General features: G+C 33.8%; 1 protein-coding gene across 1 annotated transcript in view; it reads right to left on the bottom strand.

Annotated features, from left to right (window-relative positions):
* Ift80 (intraflagellar transport 80) overlaps positions 1 to 13,597 on the bottom strand; it is a 137,948-nt gene that overhangs the window by 107,611 nt on the left and 16,740 nt on the right. Inside the window, exons 4-5 of the mRNA XM_048802863.1 lie at positions 9,736 to 9,846; positions 1,678 to 1,746 (exon numbers count right to left, since the gene is read on the bottom strand). Coding sequence (XP_048658820.1) covers positions 1,678 to 1,746; positions 9,736 to 9,846 — 180 coding nt within the window. The remainder of the gene's footprint in view (positions 1 to 1,677; positions 1,747 to 9,735; positions 9,847 to 13,597) is intronic.

Raw genomic sequence — 13,597 nt, 5'->3', positions numbered from 1 at the left:
CTATAGTGGCTGAGGCTGCAGCTCAGGGGTAGAGCATGTACCTGGCAATGGACAAAGTCCTGAATCCAATCCCCAGCACTGAAAAAAAAATTCAATAAAGAAGAAATCAAATTGTCATGCGCACTAGAAGATTAAAGAAAGATTAATTTCCTAAAGGTAGATTTTTTAAAATATTTTTTTAGTTGTTGATGACCCTTTATTTATTTATTCATTCATTTGTGGTGCTGAGAATCGAACCCAGTGACTCACACATGCTAGGCAAGTGCTCTACCACTGAGCTACAACCCTAGCCCTCTAAAGGTACATTTTATCACTTCATTACTAAAGTAATAATAAACTGATTTTTTAAAACTGAAATTCACTCATGACTACTTCTAAGAACTCTACATTTTTTACCCATGGATAATATTCTACCTGGAGATTATTTGTAGCAAAGACGCAAACTCAGAAGAGAAATACTATTTAGTACTTCTAGTTACTTTGTTATTAACATTTAGTTAATGGATACCTAAAGAAATCTCATTTTAACATTATCCTAAGAGTAAACATGATTTTTAAGATGAAATCTGGAAATTTTTGGAAGTCATTTATTGATGCTTCATACTATAACCTCATCATATAATTCTGAAGAACAAGCTACAAGTGTTTTGGCAATCTGTCTTTGAAGATCAGCTCACATCTGCTCTCAGGTTACCAATAAAACTGCTTTACCGTCCTACATAAAATCTAATTAGGGGCTGGGGTTGTGACTCATGATAGAGCGCTTGCATACCACATGTGAGGCCCTGGGTTCGATTCTCAGCACCACATACAAATAAATAAAATAAAGGTCTATTGACAACTATAAAAATATTAAAAGAAAACAAATTTTTTTAAAAAAACCTAATTAGAAACATCAATTTGTTACACAGAAAGAAAGTCACATGTGCTCTAAATTCCAACAGAAATGACCACTGGATCGACTTACTGCCTCTCCTTTCCATTAATAAGAAACACGGAGATGCTCCTTTAAAAATAGTGAGGTTTACCAAGTTTCAGGTCATCAGAATGTCTGTTCCCCTCTACTAGGATAGAAATTATATGTACAACATAATTTAGAAAGGGTGCTAATAATATGAGTTTATTGGGACATTTTAAGTAAGGTGATTCTTGTTTTTTGTTTTTGATTTTTGTAGTTGTAGACAGACAGAATGCCTTTATCTTATTGGTTTATTTTTATATAGTGCTGAGGATTGAAGCCAGTGCCTCACCCATGCTAGACAAGCATTCTGCCACTGAGCTACAACCCCAATCCCAAGTGATACTTTTAATGTCTTCTATGACTGTGATTGACTCAACTAGACACCCACCCCTAATCAGTACAGAAAATGTACCAAAAGCTTCAGAATTACTTTACAAGAATATTTAGCCTATAATTGCCTTTATATAGATTCACTAACATAAGGAAAAATCCCATGAGTATTTCATGTATTTCTTGGCTTGAACAATATGGTTACCATGTCCACCAGGTATCATAGAAAATAAGGGGAAAAAGTATAAATAGAAAGAAGAGAGTCTAGGTTTTGAATTTAACCAAAGTCAGCCTCAACCACTATACTGAATTGATTCTAAAGGAAAACATTAAGGCATTTATATTTTATAACTTTCAAAAATAAAATTATTAATTATAAAACATACCTTGCTGAGCTAAAGTTGATCTAAGCATCCCAGTCTTTGACCAAATTTTAATTTGTCCATCTTCTCCAACTGAAAATAAAGTAAACTATTAAATTTGCATATAAAGTCAACAGTATTGATATAATGCATATTTAAAATTTGGATATAACTTACTCTAAATGATAGAAAGAAAGCTTTAGAAATGTAAAAATTAATGGAAAAAATACTTTAAAACAATTTTGTCAAAATATCCTAACTGCCATGACTAAAATTAAACTATTAAATTTGCATATAAAGTCAACAGTATTGATATAATGCATATTTAAAATTTGGATATTACTTACTCTAAATGTTAGAATGCTTTAGAAATGTAAAAACTAATGGAAAAGTTACTTTAAAACAATTTTGTCAAAATATCCTAACTGCCATGACTAAAATTGTATTTTTTTTCCTTCAATTTAGAAGCCTTATTGTTATTCATATACTGCTTCCATTGTCAAAGTAATCACCATTTTAGAATTCTAAGAGAAAGCCAGGTGCAGTGGTACAGGCCTATAATCCTAGCAATTTGGTTTGGCTGAAACAGGAAGATTACAAATTTAAGACTGGTTTGAGCAACCTGGTGAGAGCCTGTCACAAAATAAAATAAAAAGGGCTGGGGGTTGTAACTCAGAGCTGAAGTACCCCTGGGTTCAATCCCCAGTACCAAACACACACACACACACACACACACACACACACACCAACAAAAACAACAAGAGAAATACTGTTAGTGTAGTAAAAACTACTGCAACCAAATTCCAGTGAGTTGGAGACTGAATGAAATGAAATGATGGACTATTCTGTTGAATAGCTTAGCTAAAAAGGAAAGAAAGAAGACGTGGTAGCAAGGTATGTTAGGGATTTTTGTACTTATTTTATTTTTTATTTTATTTTAGGCCGTGCTAGATAAGCATTCTACAACTGAGCTATAGCCCCAGCCTGGAATTTATTGTCCTTCTTAATTTTTAAAGTAAGTGACATCTAACCACATTTATAACATGAAAAGAAGCCATTGAAAAAGTAGTTTAAGATACATGTGAGACCACTAATGAAATTTTAGAGTAATTTAGCAAGAGAAGGAAATAAAAGGAAAACAAATAGGAAGGAAAGAAATCAAAATATCACTTTTTGTAGATGACATGATCCTATATTTTAGAAGATTTCAAACGCTCCACCAGAAGACTTCTAGAGCTGACAAACAAATTTGGCAAAGTAGAAAGATACTAAATCAGTATACAAATCCACAGAGAAAGAAATCAGGAAAACAATTCTATTTACAATAGCCTAAAAACAAAACAAACAAAAAACCTGGAAATAAATCTAACCAAAGATATGAAAGACCTCTACAATGAAAATATAAAAACATAAAATATAAAAAAAGAAATTAAAAAGACACTAGAGGATGAAAAGACTTTCCATGGTCATCAATAGGTAGAATTAATATTGTTAAAATGGCTATATTACTAAAAGCAATCAAATACTAATGACATTCTTCAAAGATCTAGAAAAAAATTTCTAAACTGCTTATGGAAGAACAAAAGACCCAGAATAGCAAAAGAAAAAAAAAAAAGGAACAATCATAATACCCTATTTCAAAATATATTACAGAGATACAGTACCTAAAACAGCATGAAAAACAAGTAGACCAGTAAAATAGAAGACAGACACAAACCCAAACAGATACAGTCATCTCATCCCTGACAAAGAAACAATAAACATATGTTGGAGAACACAGTCTTTTTAACAGACAATCATGGGAAAACTGGATATCCACATGTAGAAAAATGAAACTAGATCCCTATCTCTCAACCTGCTCAAAAGTCAATGCAAAATGGATTAGAGAACTATGAATTAGACCAGAAATTGTGCAACTGCTAAAAGAAAATGTAGGATAAACACTCTAACATATAGGCACAGGCCCAATCTTCCTCAATAGGACTACTAAAGTTCAGGAAACAATACAAAAATTAATAAATGGGGTGGCATTAAATTAAAGAGCTTCTACACAACAAAGGAAACAACAGTGTATAAAGACATAATGGGAGATCTTTGCCAGCTACTCCTCTGACAAAAGGATTAATATCCAAAATATATAAAGAACTCAAAAAACATACCAACAAAAACAACACAATCAATAAGTGGGCAAATGAACTAAACAGATATTTTTCAAAGGTACAGATGGCCAATAAATAAAAAAATGTTCAATATATGAAAAAATGTTGTCATCAGGGAAACGCAAATCAAAACTACACTGAGATTTCATTTCCAGTTAAAATGGCAATCCAACCATCAAGAATACAAAAAGCCAGTGTGGTGGCACACACCTGTATTCCCAGGGGCTCATGAGGCTGAGCAAGAGGATTAAGAGTTTAAAGGCAACCTCAGCAAAAAGCAAGGTGCTAAGCAACTCAGTGAGACCCCATCTCTAAATAAAATACAAAATAGGGGGCTGGGGTTCTGGCTCAGTAGTAGAATGTTTGCTTAGCACGTGTGAGGCCCTGGGTTCCATCCTCAGCACTACATAAAAATAAAGACAGTGGGTCCATTTACAACTAAAGATACATATATTTTTTTAAAAAAAATACAAAATAGGGTGGGGGTTGTGGCTCAGTAGTTGAGTGCCCCACCAATCTCCAGTATCCACCCCCTCAAAAAAAGAAAATGAACATCAATAAATGCTGGAGAGATGGGAAATATGAATTCTTTTAACTGTTGATGGAATTGTAAATTACTGTAACAGTGGTACACTTTATGCTTTGAATATAGCCTTGGCTGCTCTGCCAATGCAATTTATTTTTGAAATGGACATGTTTCTTTCTCTTCCTCACTCCCTGCTCCTCCCTAATCTCTCCCCCTCCCTAATCTCAGGGGAAACAGGGTTACCTTTCTTCCCCATCCTAAGCAGAGTTATCTGCCCTTGAGTACACATCCACCATAAGAACAAAGTAATCCAGACTTTGGGACTGGTACCAGAAGATCTCAGAAATGACTATGAACCAAATTAACAAGTGATTACAATTCCAACAAAGAACACATGGAATGTAGCCTTTGAATCACCTCTTTACAAACTCCTTTCCCGCAGAATCACAGCTTTTGGGACAGGTGTCTGTTGTGTTTCTCCTTCATTAGCAAAGCAATAAACCTTTTTTTTTTTTTTTTTCTCAAAACTGTGTCCTCATTATTGGATTGGCATCAGAGACAAGGACCAAGCTTTCCATAATATAACCACTATGCAAATCAGCATGGAGTTTCCTCGAATGTCAGAAATGAAACTTTCATATGACCTAGCTATACCAGTCCTCAGTATTTATCCAAAAGAAATAAAGTCAGCATCTATTACTGATATATATATATATGTTTATTGCTGGGCAATTCATAATAGCCCAGTGTGAACAAGATTAAACATCCATCAACAGATGAATGGATAAAGAAAATGTGGTATACATATATATACAATGGAGATTTATTCAGTAATTTAAAAAAAGAATGAAGTCATTTGCAGGAAAATGGACAGAGCTGGAGATCATCATGTTAAGTGCAATAAACCAAACTCAGAAAGTCAAGGGTCCTATATTTTCTCTCACATGTGGAAGCTAGAGAGAAAAAAGGAAGAAAAAGGATCTCATGAAAATACAAGGGAGACTAGCAGCGTAGAAAAAAGCAGGGGAGGAAAAAGAGGAAGGTAAGGGAAAGAAGAAGGAAATAAAATTGACCAAATTATATGCATATATAAATATGTCACAATGGATCTGGTAACATGGTTTTTATTATACATCAATAAAATTATTATTTTTTAAAATACAGACTACAGAAGAGACAATTCACCGAGAAAGCCCTCTGACCAAAAGCCAGGTGATAGCTACGGTAGTTTTAAAACACATCCACAAATTCTCTGTTATCCCATCCCCTTCAAAAGTTAGAGCTTAATTCTCTCTCCTTCAGTGTGGGCTGTACTTAGCAATTTGCTTCTAATGAACTAGAATATGATGGCAATGATAGAGTATGATTTCTAAGAGTAAGTCACAAAGAAATATTGTGGATTCTATCCTGTTCTTTTTTTGGATCACTAGGACAAGCAGCTGCCATGTTATAAAAATACTCAAACAGCCCTATGGAGATGCTTATTTGGCAAGGAAATTAGTCTCCTGCCAAAGCCAGAGAGGAACTAAGGCCTCTTCCCTTACCTATTGAGGCAGGTAAGTAAGTCACCTTGGAAATGGATATTTCAGCCCTAGTCAAGCCTTGGTATGACTGTAGTCTCACCCAACAACTTGAGTGAAACCTCATGAGAGACACTGAGCCATAGAGTCATCCACCTAAACTGCTCTCTGACCCACAGAAACTGTCAAATACTACACATTTATTATTAAAAGTCATGAATTGTAATCCCAGAGACTCAGGAGGCTGTCAGGAGGATGGTGAGTTCAAAGCCAAACCTTAGCAAGTCAGTGAGGCCCTAAGCAACTTAGCAAGACCCTTTCTCAAAATAAAATATAAAAAAGGATTGGGAATGTGGCTCAGTGTTTAAACACCCTGGATTCAATCCCTAGTATCAAAAAAAAAAATCATAAATTATGCAGCAGTAGATAATTTTGTGAAGATGAGAGATGAGAATACTCTCATAAAGAAGATAAGGAAGAGATAAAAGGAAGATAAAAGTCTATTTTGAATTTTGAAATTTTAAAGAATTACAACTTTTATTTATCTCAAATTTGACTACTCTAAAAGCTTTCTTTGAACTAAAAAAAAAAACACAAATAACTCAATAAATGGACAAAAGAACTGAATAGACACTTCACAAAAGAAATATGGTCAAAAAAATGTTCAACATCTTTAGCAATTAGAGAAATGCAAATTAAAACTACACTTAGATTCCACCTCACTCCAGTCAGAATGGCAACAATCAAGAATACAAGTAACAAGACAAGGGGTATAGCTCAGTTCATAGAGTGCTTGCCTCATATGCACAAGGCCCTGGGTTCAATCCCCAGAAAAAAAAAAAAAAAAAAAAAAGAATACAAGTAAATGTTGCCAAGGATGTGGGGGAAAGGGTACACTCATACATTGCTGGTGGGACTATAAAATTGGTGCAATCACTCTGGAAAGCAGTATGGAGATTCCTCAGAAAACTTGGAATAGAACCACCATTTGACCCACTCCTCAGTTTATACCCAACAGACTTAAAATCAGCTATACTACAGTGACACAGCCACAACAATGTTTATAGCAGCTCAATTCACAATAGCTAAGCTATAAAACCAACCTAGATGCCCTTCAACAGATGAATGGATGAATAAAATGTGATATATAAACACAATAGACTATTACTCAGCCATAAAAAAGAATGACTTTATGACATTTACTGGAAAATAAATGGATTTGGAGAGTATGATGCTAAGTGAAATAAGCCAATCCCCCGCCCCCCCCCCCAAAAAAAGGTTGAATGTTCTAATATGTGGAGGATAACACAACAAAGTGGAGGAGGGGAAGAATAGACGTTCACTGGATTAGACAAAGGGAAATGAAAAGAAGACAGAGGAGAAAGGAATAGGAAATGATTCTGACATAACTTTCCTATGTATATATATGAATACACCACAGTGAATTTCTACATCATGTACAACCACAAGACTGGGATCCTAATTAGAATAAAATGTACTCTATGCTTGTATATAACTAAAAAGTACTCTATGTTTGTATATAACTAAAAAGAACAAAAACTTTAAAAAAAATAATAAAGGATTCTTTGACAGAACTGTCTCTAAAAGAAAAGAAAACCAACAAGATGAGGAGCTCTGCATCCACTACAGACTGTATAAAGATGTTTGGCTCACATAGACTCCAAGGTGAGAGGCCTGCTGCAGGCCAGATAGCCAAGCTTGGGCCAAAGAGCTCTTCCTGGGCAGATTCGAGAACAACCTAGCAAAGGTGAACTTAATGATATCAATCTATTTGTGAGATCCATGGAAATGTTCTTCACTGAAGATGCCTTTGTCATCACCAACTCCCATTGTTGCCTGGGCCTTTCCAGCCAAGTAGAAGTGGCTGGAGCAGATCAGCTTGGAAGAGTCTATCACCTTGACCCTAGCAGCACATCTTGGGTATCCTTCATCTCAAGGTCAATTGACTATGGATTCCATCTAGTCCTTCTGGAGGAGGAAGGAGGCCTGCTTACTTTTATGAGAACTTAGGAAGTTCATTTTGAAAATGCCAGAGTGCCCATTCCAAATGTCCTCAGAGAAATTGCAATCAGTTCCAAGGGTATGCAGCTGCTCCTACAAGAGCCTCCGGCCCCAAAATTGAAACTGCTCTGTAGCAGGAGAGTACACTAGGACAAAGCACCTGTGGGTACCTGGTATCAGTCTCATGCATGACTTAAATGCAGGATGAGGAAAAGATACTGCAGTGAGTAGGGACATATCACCCTGTCAAGTTTCCTAAGGAGAAACGTAATAAAATGACATTCTAATATAGCAACTGTGTCTAGGGAGGATAAAAGGAGAAGAGGTACAAAGATGTTTAACATCCAAGTGTGGGATAGATGATTAAAAATGCATACATATATAATATTTTTCATTTTTTAATATTATTTTGAGTCAAGGTCTTTTTTAAGATGCAGAGGGTCTCACTATGATGCTGAGACTGGCTTCAAATTTGTAATCCTTCTGACTCCGCCATGTGCCACCATACCTGGCTTATCATTCAGCTTTTATAAGAAGGATGCTACAGGTGGAAGTAATGGCAAAAGTTCAAGGTCAGCCTCAGCAATTTAGCAAGATGCTATCTTAAAAGTAAAACATAAAAATGACTGGAGATACATCTCACTGGCAAAGCAACCCTAGGTTCAAACTCTAATAACAAAAGAACATTCTGCCATTTAAAATAACATGGATGAAGCTAGAGGATTTCGTGGTAAGTGAAATGATCCAGACACAGAAAGAAATATATTACATACTCTATGTGTAGAATCTGGAAAAAATAAAAAAAAAGGTGAATGTATAGAGAACAGTGGTTACTAGAAGACAACAATTAATAATACTGCATCATGTACTAGAAATTCCAAAAAGTATAATTTTAAGTGCTCTTATTGCAGAATGAATAATTATGCAACACAATGGATTTTATTAACACATATCTCCTATACATATTAATAAGATTTGGTGTGATATTTTCATGTATGCATACACATGTACTAATAATGTCCAACCACTCTTCTTCCATTCTTTTTTGGTACCGAGGATTGAACTCAGGGGCACTAGAACACTGAATCACATCCCCAGCCCTATTTTGTATTTTATTTAGAGACAGGGTTTTAATGAGTTGCTTAACACCTCGATGTTCAAGGCTAGCTTTGAACATGCAATCCTCCTGTTTCAGCCTCCCGAGCCATGGGATTACAGGTGTGTGACACTGTGCCCCATTTCTTCTTTCACCCTTGATGCCCCAGAAGCCTTCTCAGCCAGACCCAGTATTCTATTTTCACATAAATTTTATTTTATCTGACATATATAATAGACAACATGTGATATTTTTCTTTTTGTGTCTTTCATCACTTAGTGTTGCATCATCCAGTTCCATCTATTTTGCTGAAAATTACAATATCTCATTTTTGTTTATGTATTCACCATTGTGAATACATAACATACTTTCTGTTGCATATGTTAAATTACTTACCTACAACACTAATTTTTTTCTTTGTATGTATTGCTAAACATACTGTTATACAACTTAAATTCATATAACAAAAGAAACAAAGTAAATTAGGAAAAAAAAGAAAACTAACAACATGTTTTGAATTATAACATTTATATAGCAATCTAGATTCTGTGCCAAGCATTTGCTATCACACAGTGAAAAATTTTATTGCTAAATGAAAGTATCTCTTTCTGTCTCTTTGGAAATTTTAAATATTTCATTTAAAATGTCACTTTGGGGTTAAGGGATTTTGCTCAGTGGTAGAGCACTGCATACACAAGGCAGCCCTAGATTCAATCCCCAGGACCAATTTTTAAAAAATTATTTTTGCAAATAACGTACCTGTAACTAGTGCTGTACCTTCATAATTCCATCTTCCTGCAAGTACTGCTCCACAGTGAGCTTCAACACTTTTCTCGACTCTTCCTAACTTAGAAATCAAATGAAATTTACCTAAAAAATTGTATTTGAGAAATGTTTTATTAATTATTCAGTACACAAACATCTGTTGAGCATGTACTACTAGAATAATTAGCTTAGTACTAGGCCTTCTAGGCATAAAAGGAAACAATGTAATTATTCTTAATCTCAAGGAAAACAAATCTATTGAAAAACAGGCACAGGGCTGGGGTTGTGGCTCAGGGGTAGAGCGTTCACGTCCCATGTGTGAGACCCTGGCTTCCATCCTCAGCACACATAAAAATAAAATAAAGATGTTGTGTCCACCGAAAACTAAAAAATAAATATTAAACAACTCTCTCTCTCTCTCTCTAATAAATAAATAAATAAGCAAACAAACAAAATAAGGATATTGTGTCCATGTATAACTAAAAAAAAAAATTAAAGAAAAAGAAAAGAAAAACAGGCATAAAAATAGAGTTACAAAACCTAGAAACAAGCGGTATAACAGACGTGTACATAATGGTTCAGAAAAACAATGAAATTCTGCTACAGTTAAGGTGTGCCAAGAGAAATGTCAAGAAACCCTTATATTTAAGCAGAATTTTACATTCTTGATTTTTTTAAGCTATGGAACAGAGAAAAAGTACAAAGAAAAAAATAGTTATATAAATAATCCCAGGTTTTAAAATACTTGCCTTATATGATTTTCTACTGTTATCAGGTACCAGGACAAAAAATAGGCCAAGTACTTAGATGCTCTCCTCCAAGTTTGTACATTTATAGGCAAAAAGTTAAAAAAAACTTCAAGAGACATAAGTAAAACTATATCAGATGTCAAGGGGAAAAATCAAATATGCAAAAATAAGTGGTACAGGAAGAAAAAGTATCAATATAATTTTTGAATAATCATTAAACCTAGTAATATATATAGAGATAGTAATAAAACAAAAAAGTACATTGAATCTACAAACTTTTCCATAGAATACATAAATGTACATATGTGTGTGTGTATATATATATATCCTAAAAGAATAATGTAGCTGCCTAATTAAATTTTGACTAAGGATTTATTCTGTATAAAATCACTTTTAACATACACCTTTTCAAGATTCTGACTTAACAATTCATTAAAATATATTTAAGAACTGGGAATATATCTCAGTAGTTGAGTGCTTGCCCAGAATGCACAAAGTCCTGGCACGCACGCACGCACGCACGCACGCACACACACACACACACACACACACAAGGCAGATGCTTAAGATAGCTTTAGACATTCAATACCTAGTCCCACCTAATCATTTTCACCAAAAAAAAAGTTATTCTCCCTTTCTACACAAAGGATACTTTATTTATAGCTAATGACAATGAAAAAATTCTGAGCGTCCTAAATTTAATTACAAAAGGCAAGAGAGAGAAAGAAGGAAGAGAGATAGAAGGAGGCTAATCAGCAATAAACTACAGGCCAATAAAAGAACAAAAGACCATCTTGTAATCTTGGATATATTTTGAATGCTTTTAAAGTATCTGATGTGTTATATGCTATATCCTGACCTGTTATATGCTACCACATCCCTGGTAGATTACCTACCTATCTCAAAGTCTTCACTGATTTGGGTAATCCTGCCCCTATACTAAATAGCCAATGTAGGGTTGTGTAAATAACTTGAATCTTCCCTCTCCAAACTTTCATTATAAAGTACTCTGGTCTTTAGATACAACAGACATTTTTCTACCTGCCATCTAGGTGGTGGCTAACGGAATTTATCCCAGGACTAGTTCTTTCTTTCTGGCAAGCATCTTTTATGGCTCAATAAATCCTTTTACTCCAGAGATCTCTTGGTCTCAAGAATTTTTACTTAATACCCTGTTAAAGCATGTTTTATTAAGTTTTGATTCCTTTCAGGACCAGGGCCATATCTTAGATTTTTATTTTATTTTTATTTGTAAAAGTACTATTGTCCTTTTACATCTAACAATCCACTAGCAACATCTACTTCTCCCACTTCCTTTTAACTTTATATTTACTGTTGTGTCATTTTTCTAACATAACAAGATTACTTTGAATTCAACTGTACTAATTCTTTATTGAATCAACTTAAAATTAATTTGTGTACATGTGTTTTCATATATTACTTTACAAACAAAATACAAGGGGAAAAAGTCTCAAAAGAGGAAAAAGATGACATATAGTAAGCAGAAAGCTAATCAGACATTACATTACTTTATTCAGGTGTTTCATTAAATGTTAGCACAATGTCTAGCACATAATATCCACAAAATAAATAACTGTTGCAGATAATGTATGAACTCATCAAAGAAATTAACCAAATAACTCTTGACCAGAAAGGTAGAGTCCAAAACTTATCTTTCAACCTATTCTAATTTTTAAAATTTCTATGTATTTACATCACTGATATTTCTTACCTTAAAATATCTAATTCTGACTTTCTGACAAGTGCTAACATTACCATGCTACACATAACCTTAAAGAAAATACATACTGGGACAACTGAGGTTGTTGGTTTGGGGATTTTTTTTTTTTTTTTTTTTGCATAGATTTAGCACACAATGAATTTTCATCTGATTGTCACAAGCTACTTAAATACCATACCCAGAGTATAAAGCATAAATGCAGAATTACATAAATCAAATATGTAAAAAATCCATATTTATCCATTTAACTATTTGGGCTCTTCTCTACAACTTTCCCAGCTTTCTTGTGACCTTTCTGAAAAAATGGAAAACAGAACTGGGGATGTAGCTCAGTGGTAGAGCACCTGTGTGAAGCCCTCGTTTGATCCCCAGGACAAAAAGAAAGAAAAAAAAAATGCAGGACTAAAACTAGAGATTAATTAATTTATTTCTATCTACATGTTAGGTGTTGGGGTTGGTCAGTGAATACAACCAGGAAGATTCACTGATTCATTTATTATGTAAACAATGAATGTTTGGGATTTAAAAGATAGGTATTTAAACTTATCGAATTAAATAAAATAAATTTAATCCTAACTTTTTGTAGTAACCCAAATTAATTATGAATGATAAAAAGAACAGGAAGTAGATTAAAAATACATGAAACACATTTTTAAAGACTACAAATGCTTAAAAAATGTCCATGAGAACAAGACTCGGAACAAGAAGGCTACGAAAAAAGTTAACAGATGAGTGCTTTTGCAGACTGCTTAGTAGCAAAAATGTTTTGGCAGATGGCAATAAAAAGCCACAAAGAGTTTTTTTTTTTTTTTCTTTAATGTTTGTTTTACTTCTTTTTTTTTCTTTTGTCTAATGTTTGTTTTACTTCTTTTTATCTTTCTTTTTTTTTTTTTTTCTTTGTGGTACTTGGGATTGAATCCAGGGATGCTCTATTACTGAGCTACATCCCTAACCCTTTATTTATATTCTTTACTTTAAGAGTAGGTCTCGCTAAGTTATCCAGGCTATCCTTGAACTTGGGGAGCCTCTTATTTCAGCCTCCCATGTAGCTGGAATTACTGGTGTGTTCCAACATATCCAGCCACAGAAATTCTAATAGCTCATTTCTGATACAAAAAATATAAAAATAAAAATTACATTTAAAGTGGAATTTTTAAATGGGCATAATAACTAATAAAATACAATGTAAAAAATACCAACATTCATGAAAGATAATTTAAGGAATGTTTAATGGCTTTACAAAAGATTTTTATATCACCCCAATAAAAGATTTTTTAAATTAAATTAAATTTTTAAATTAAATTAAATAAGAAATATCAGTGATGTAAATACATAAAAATTTTAAAAATTAGAATAGGTTGAAAGA

The sequence above is a fragment of the Marmota marmota genome, unplaced genomic scaffold (genome assembly GCF_001458135.2).
Source record: "Marmota marmota marmota unplaced genomic scaffold, marMar, whole genome shotgun sequence".
Taxonomy (NCBI): Eukaryota; Metazoa; Chordata; class Mammalia; order Rodentia; family Sciuridae; genus Marmota; species Marmota marmota.
Note: the sequence above shows the minus strand (reverse complement) of the source record. Positions and strands in the feature narration are given on the sequence as shown.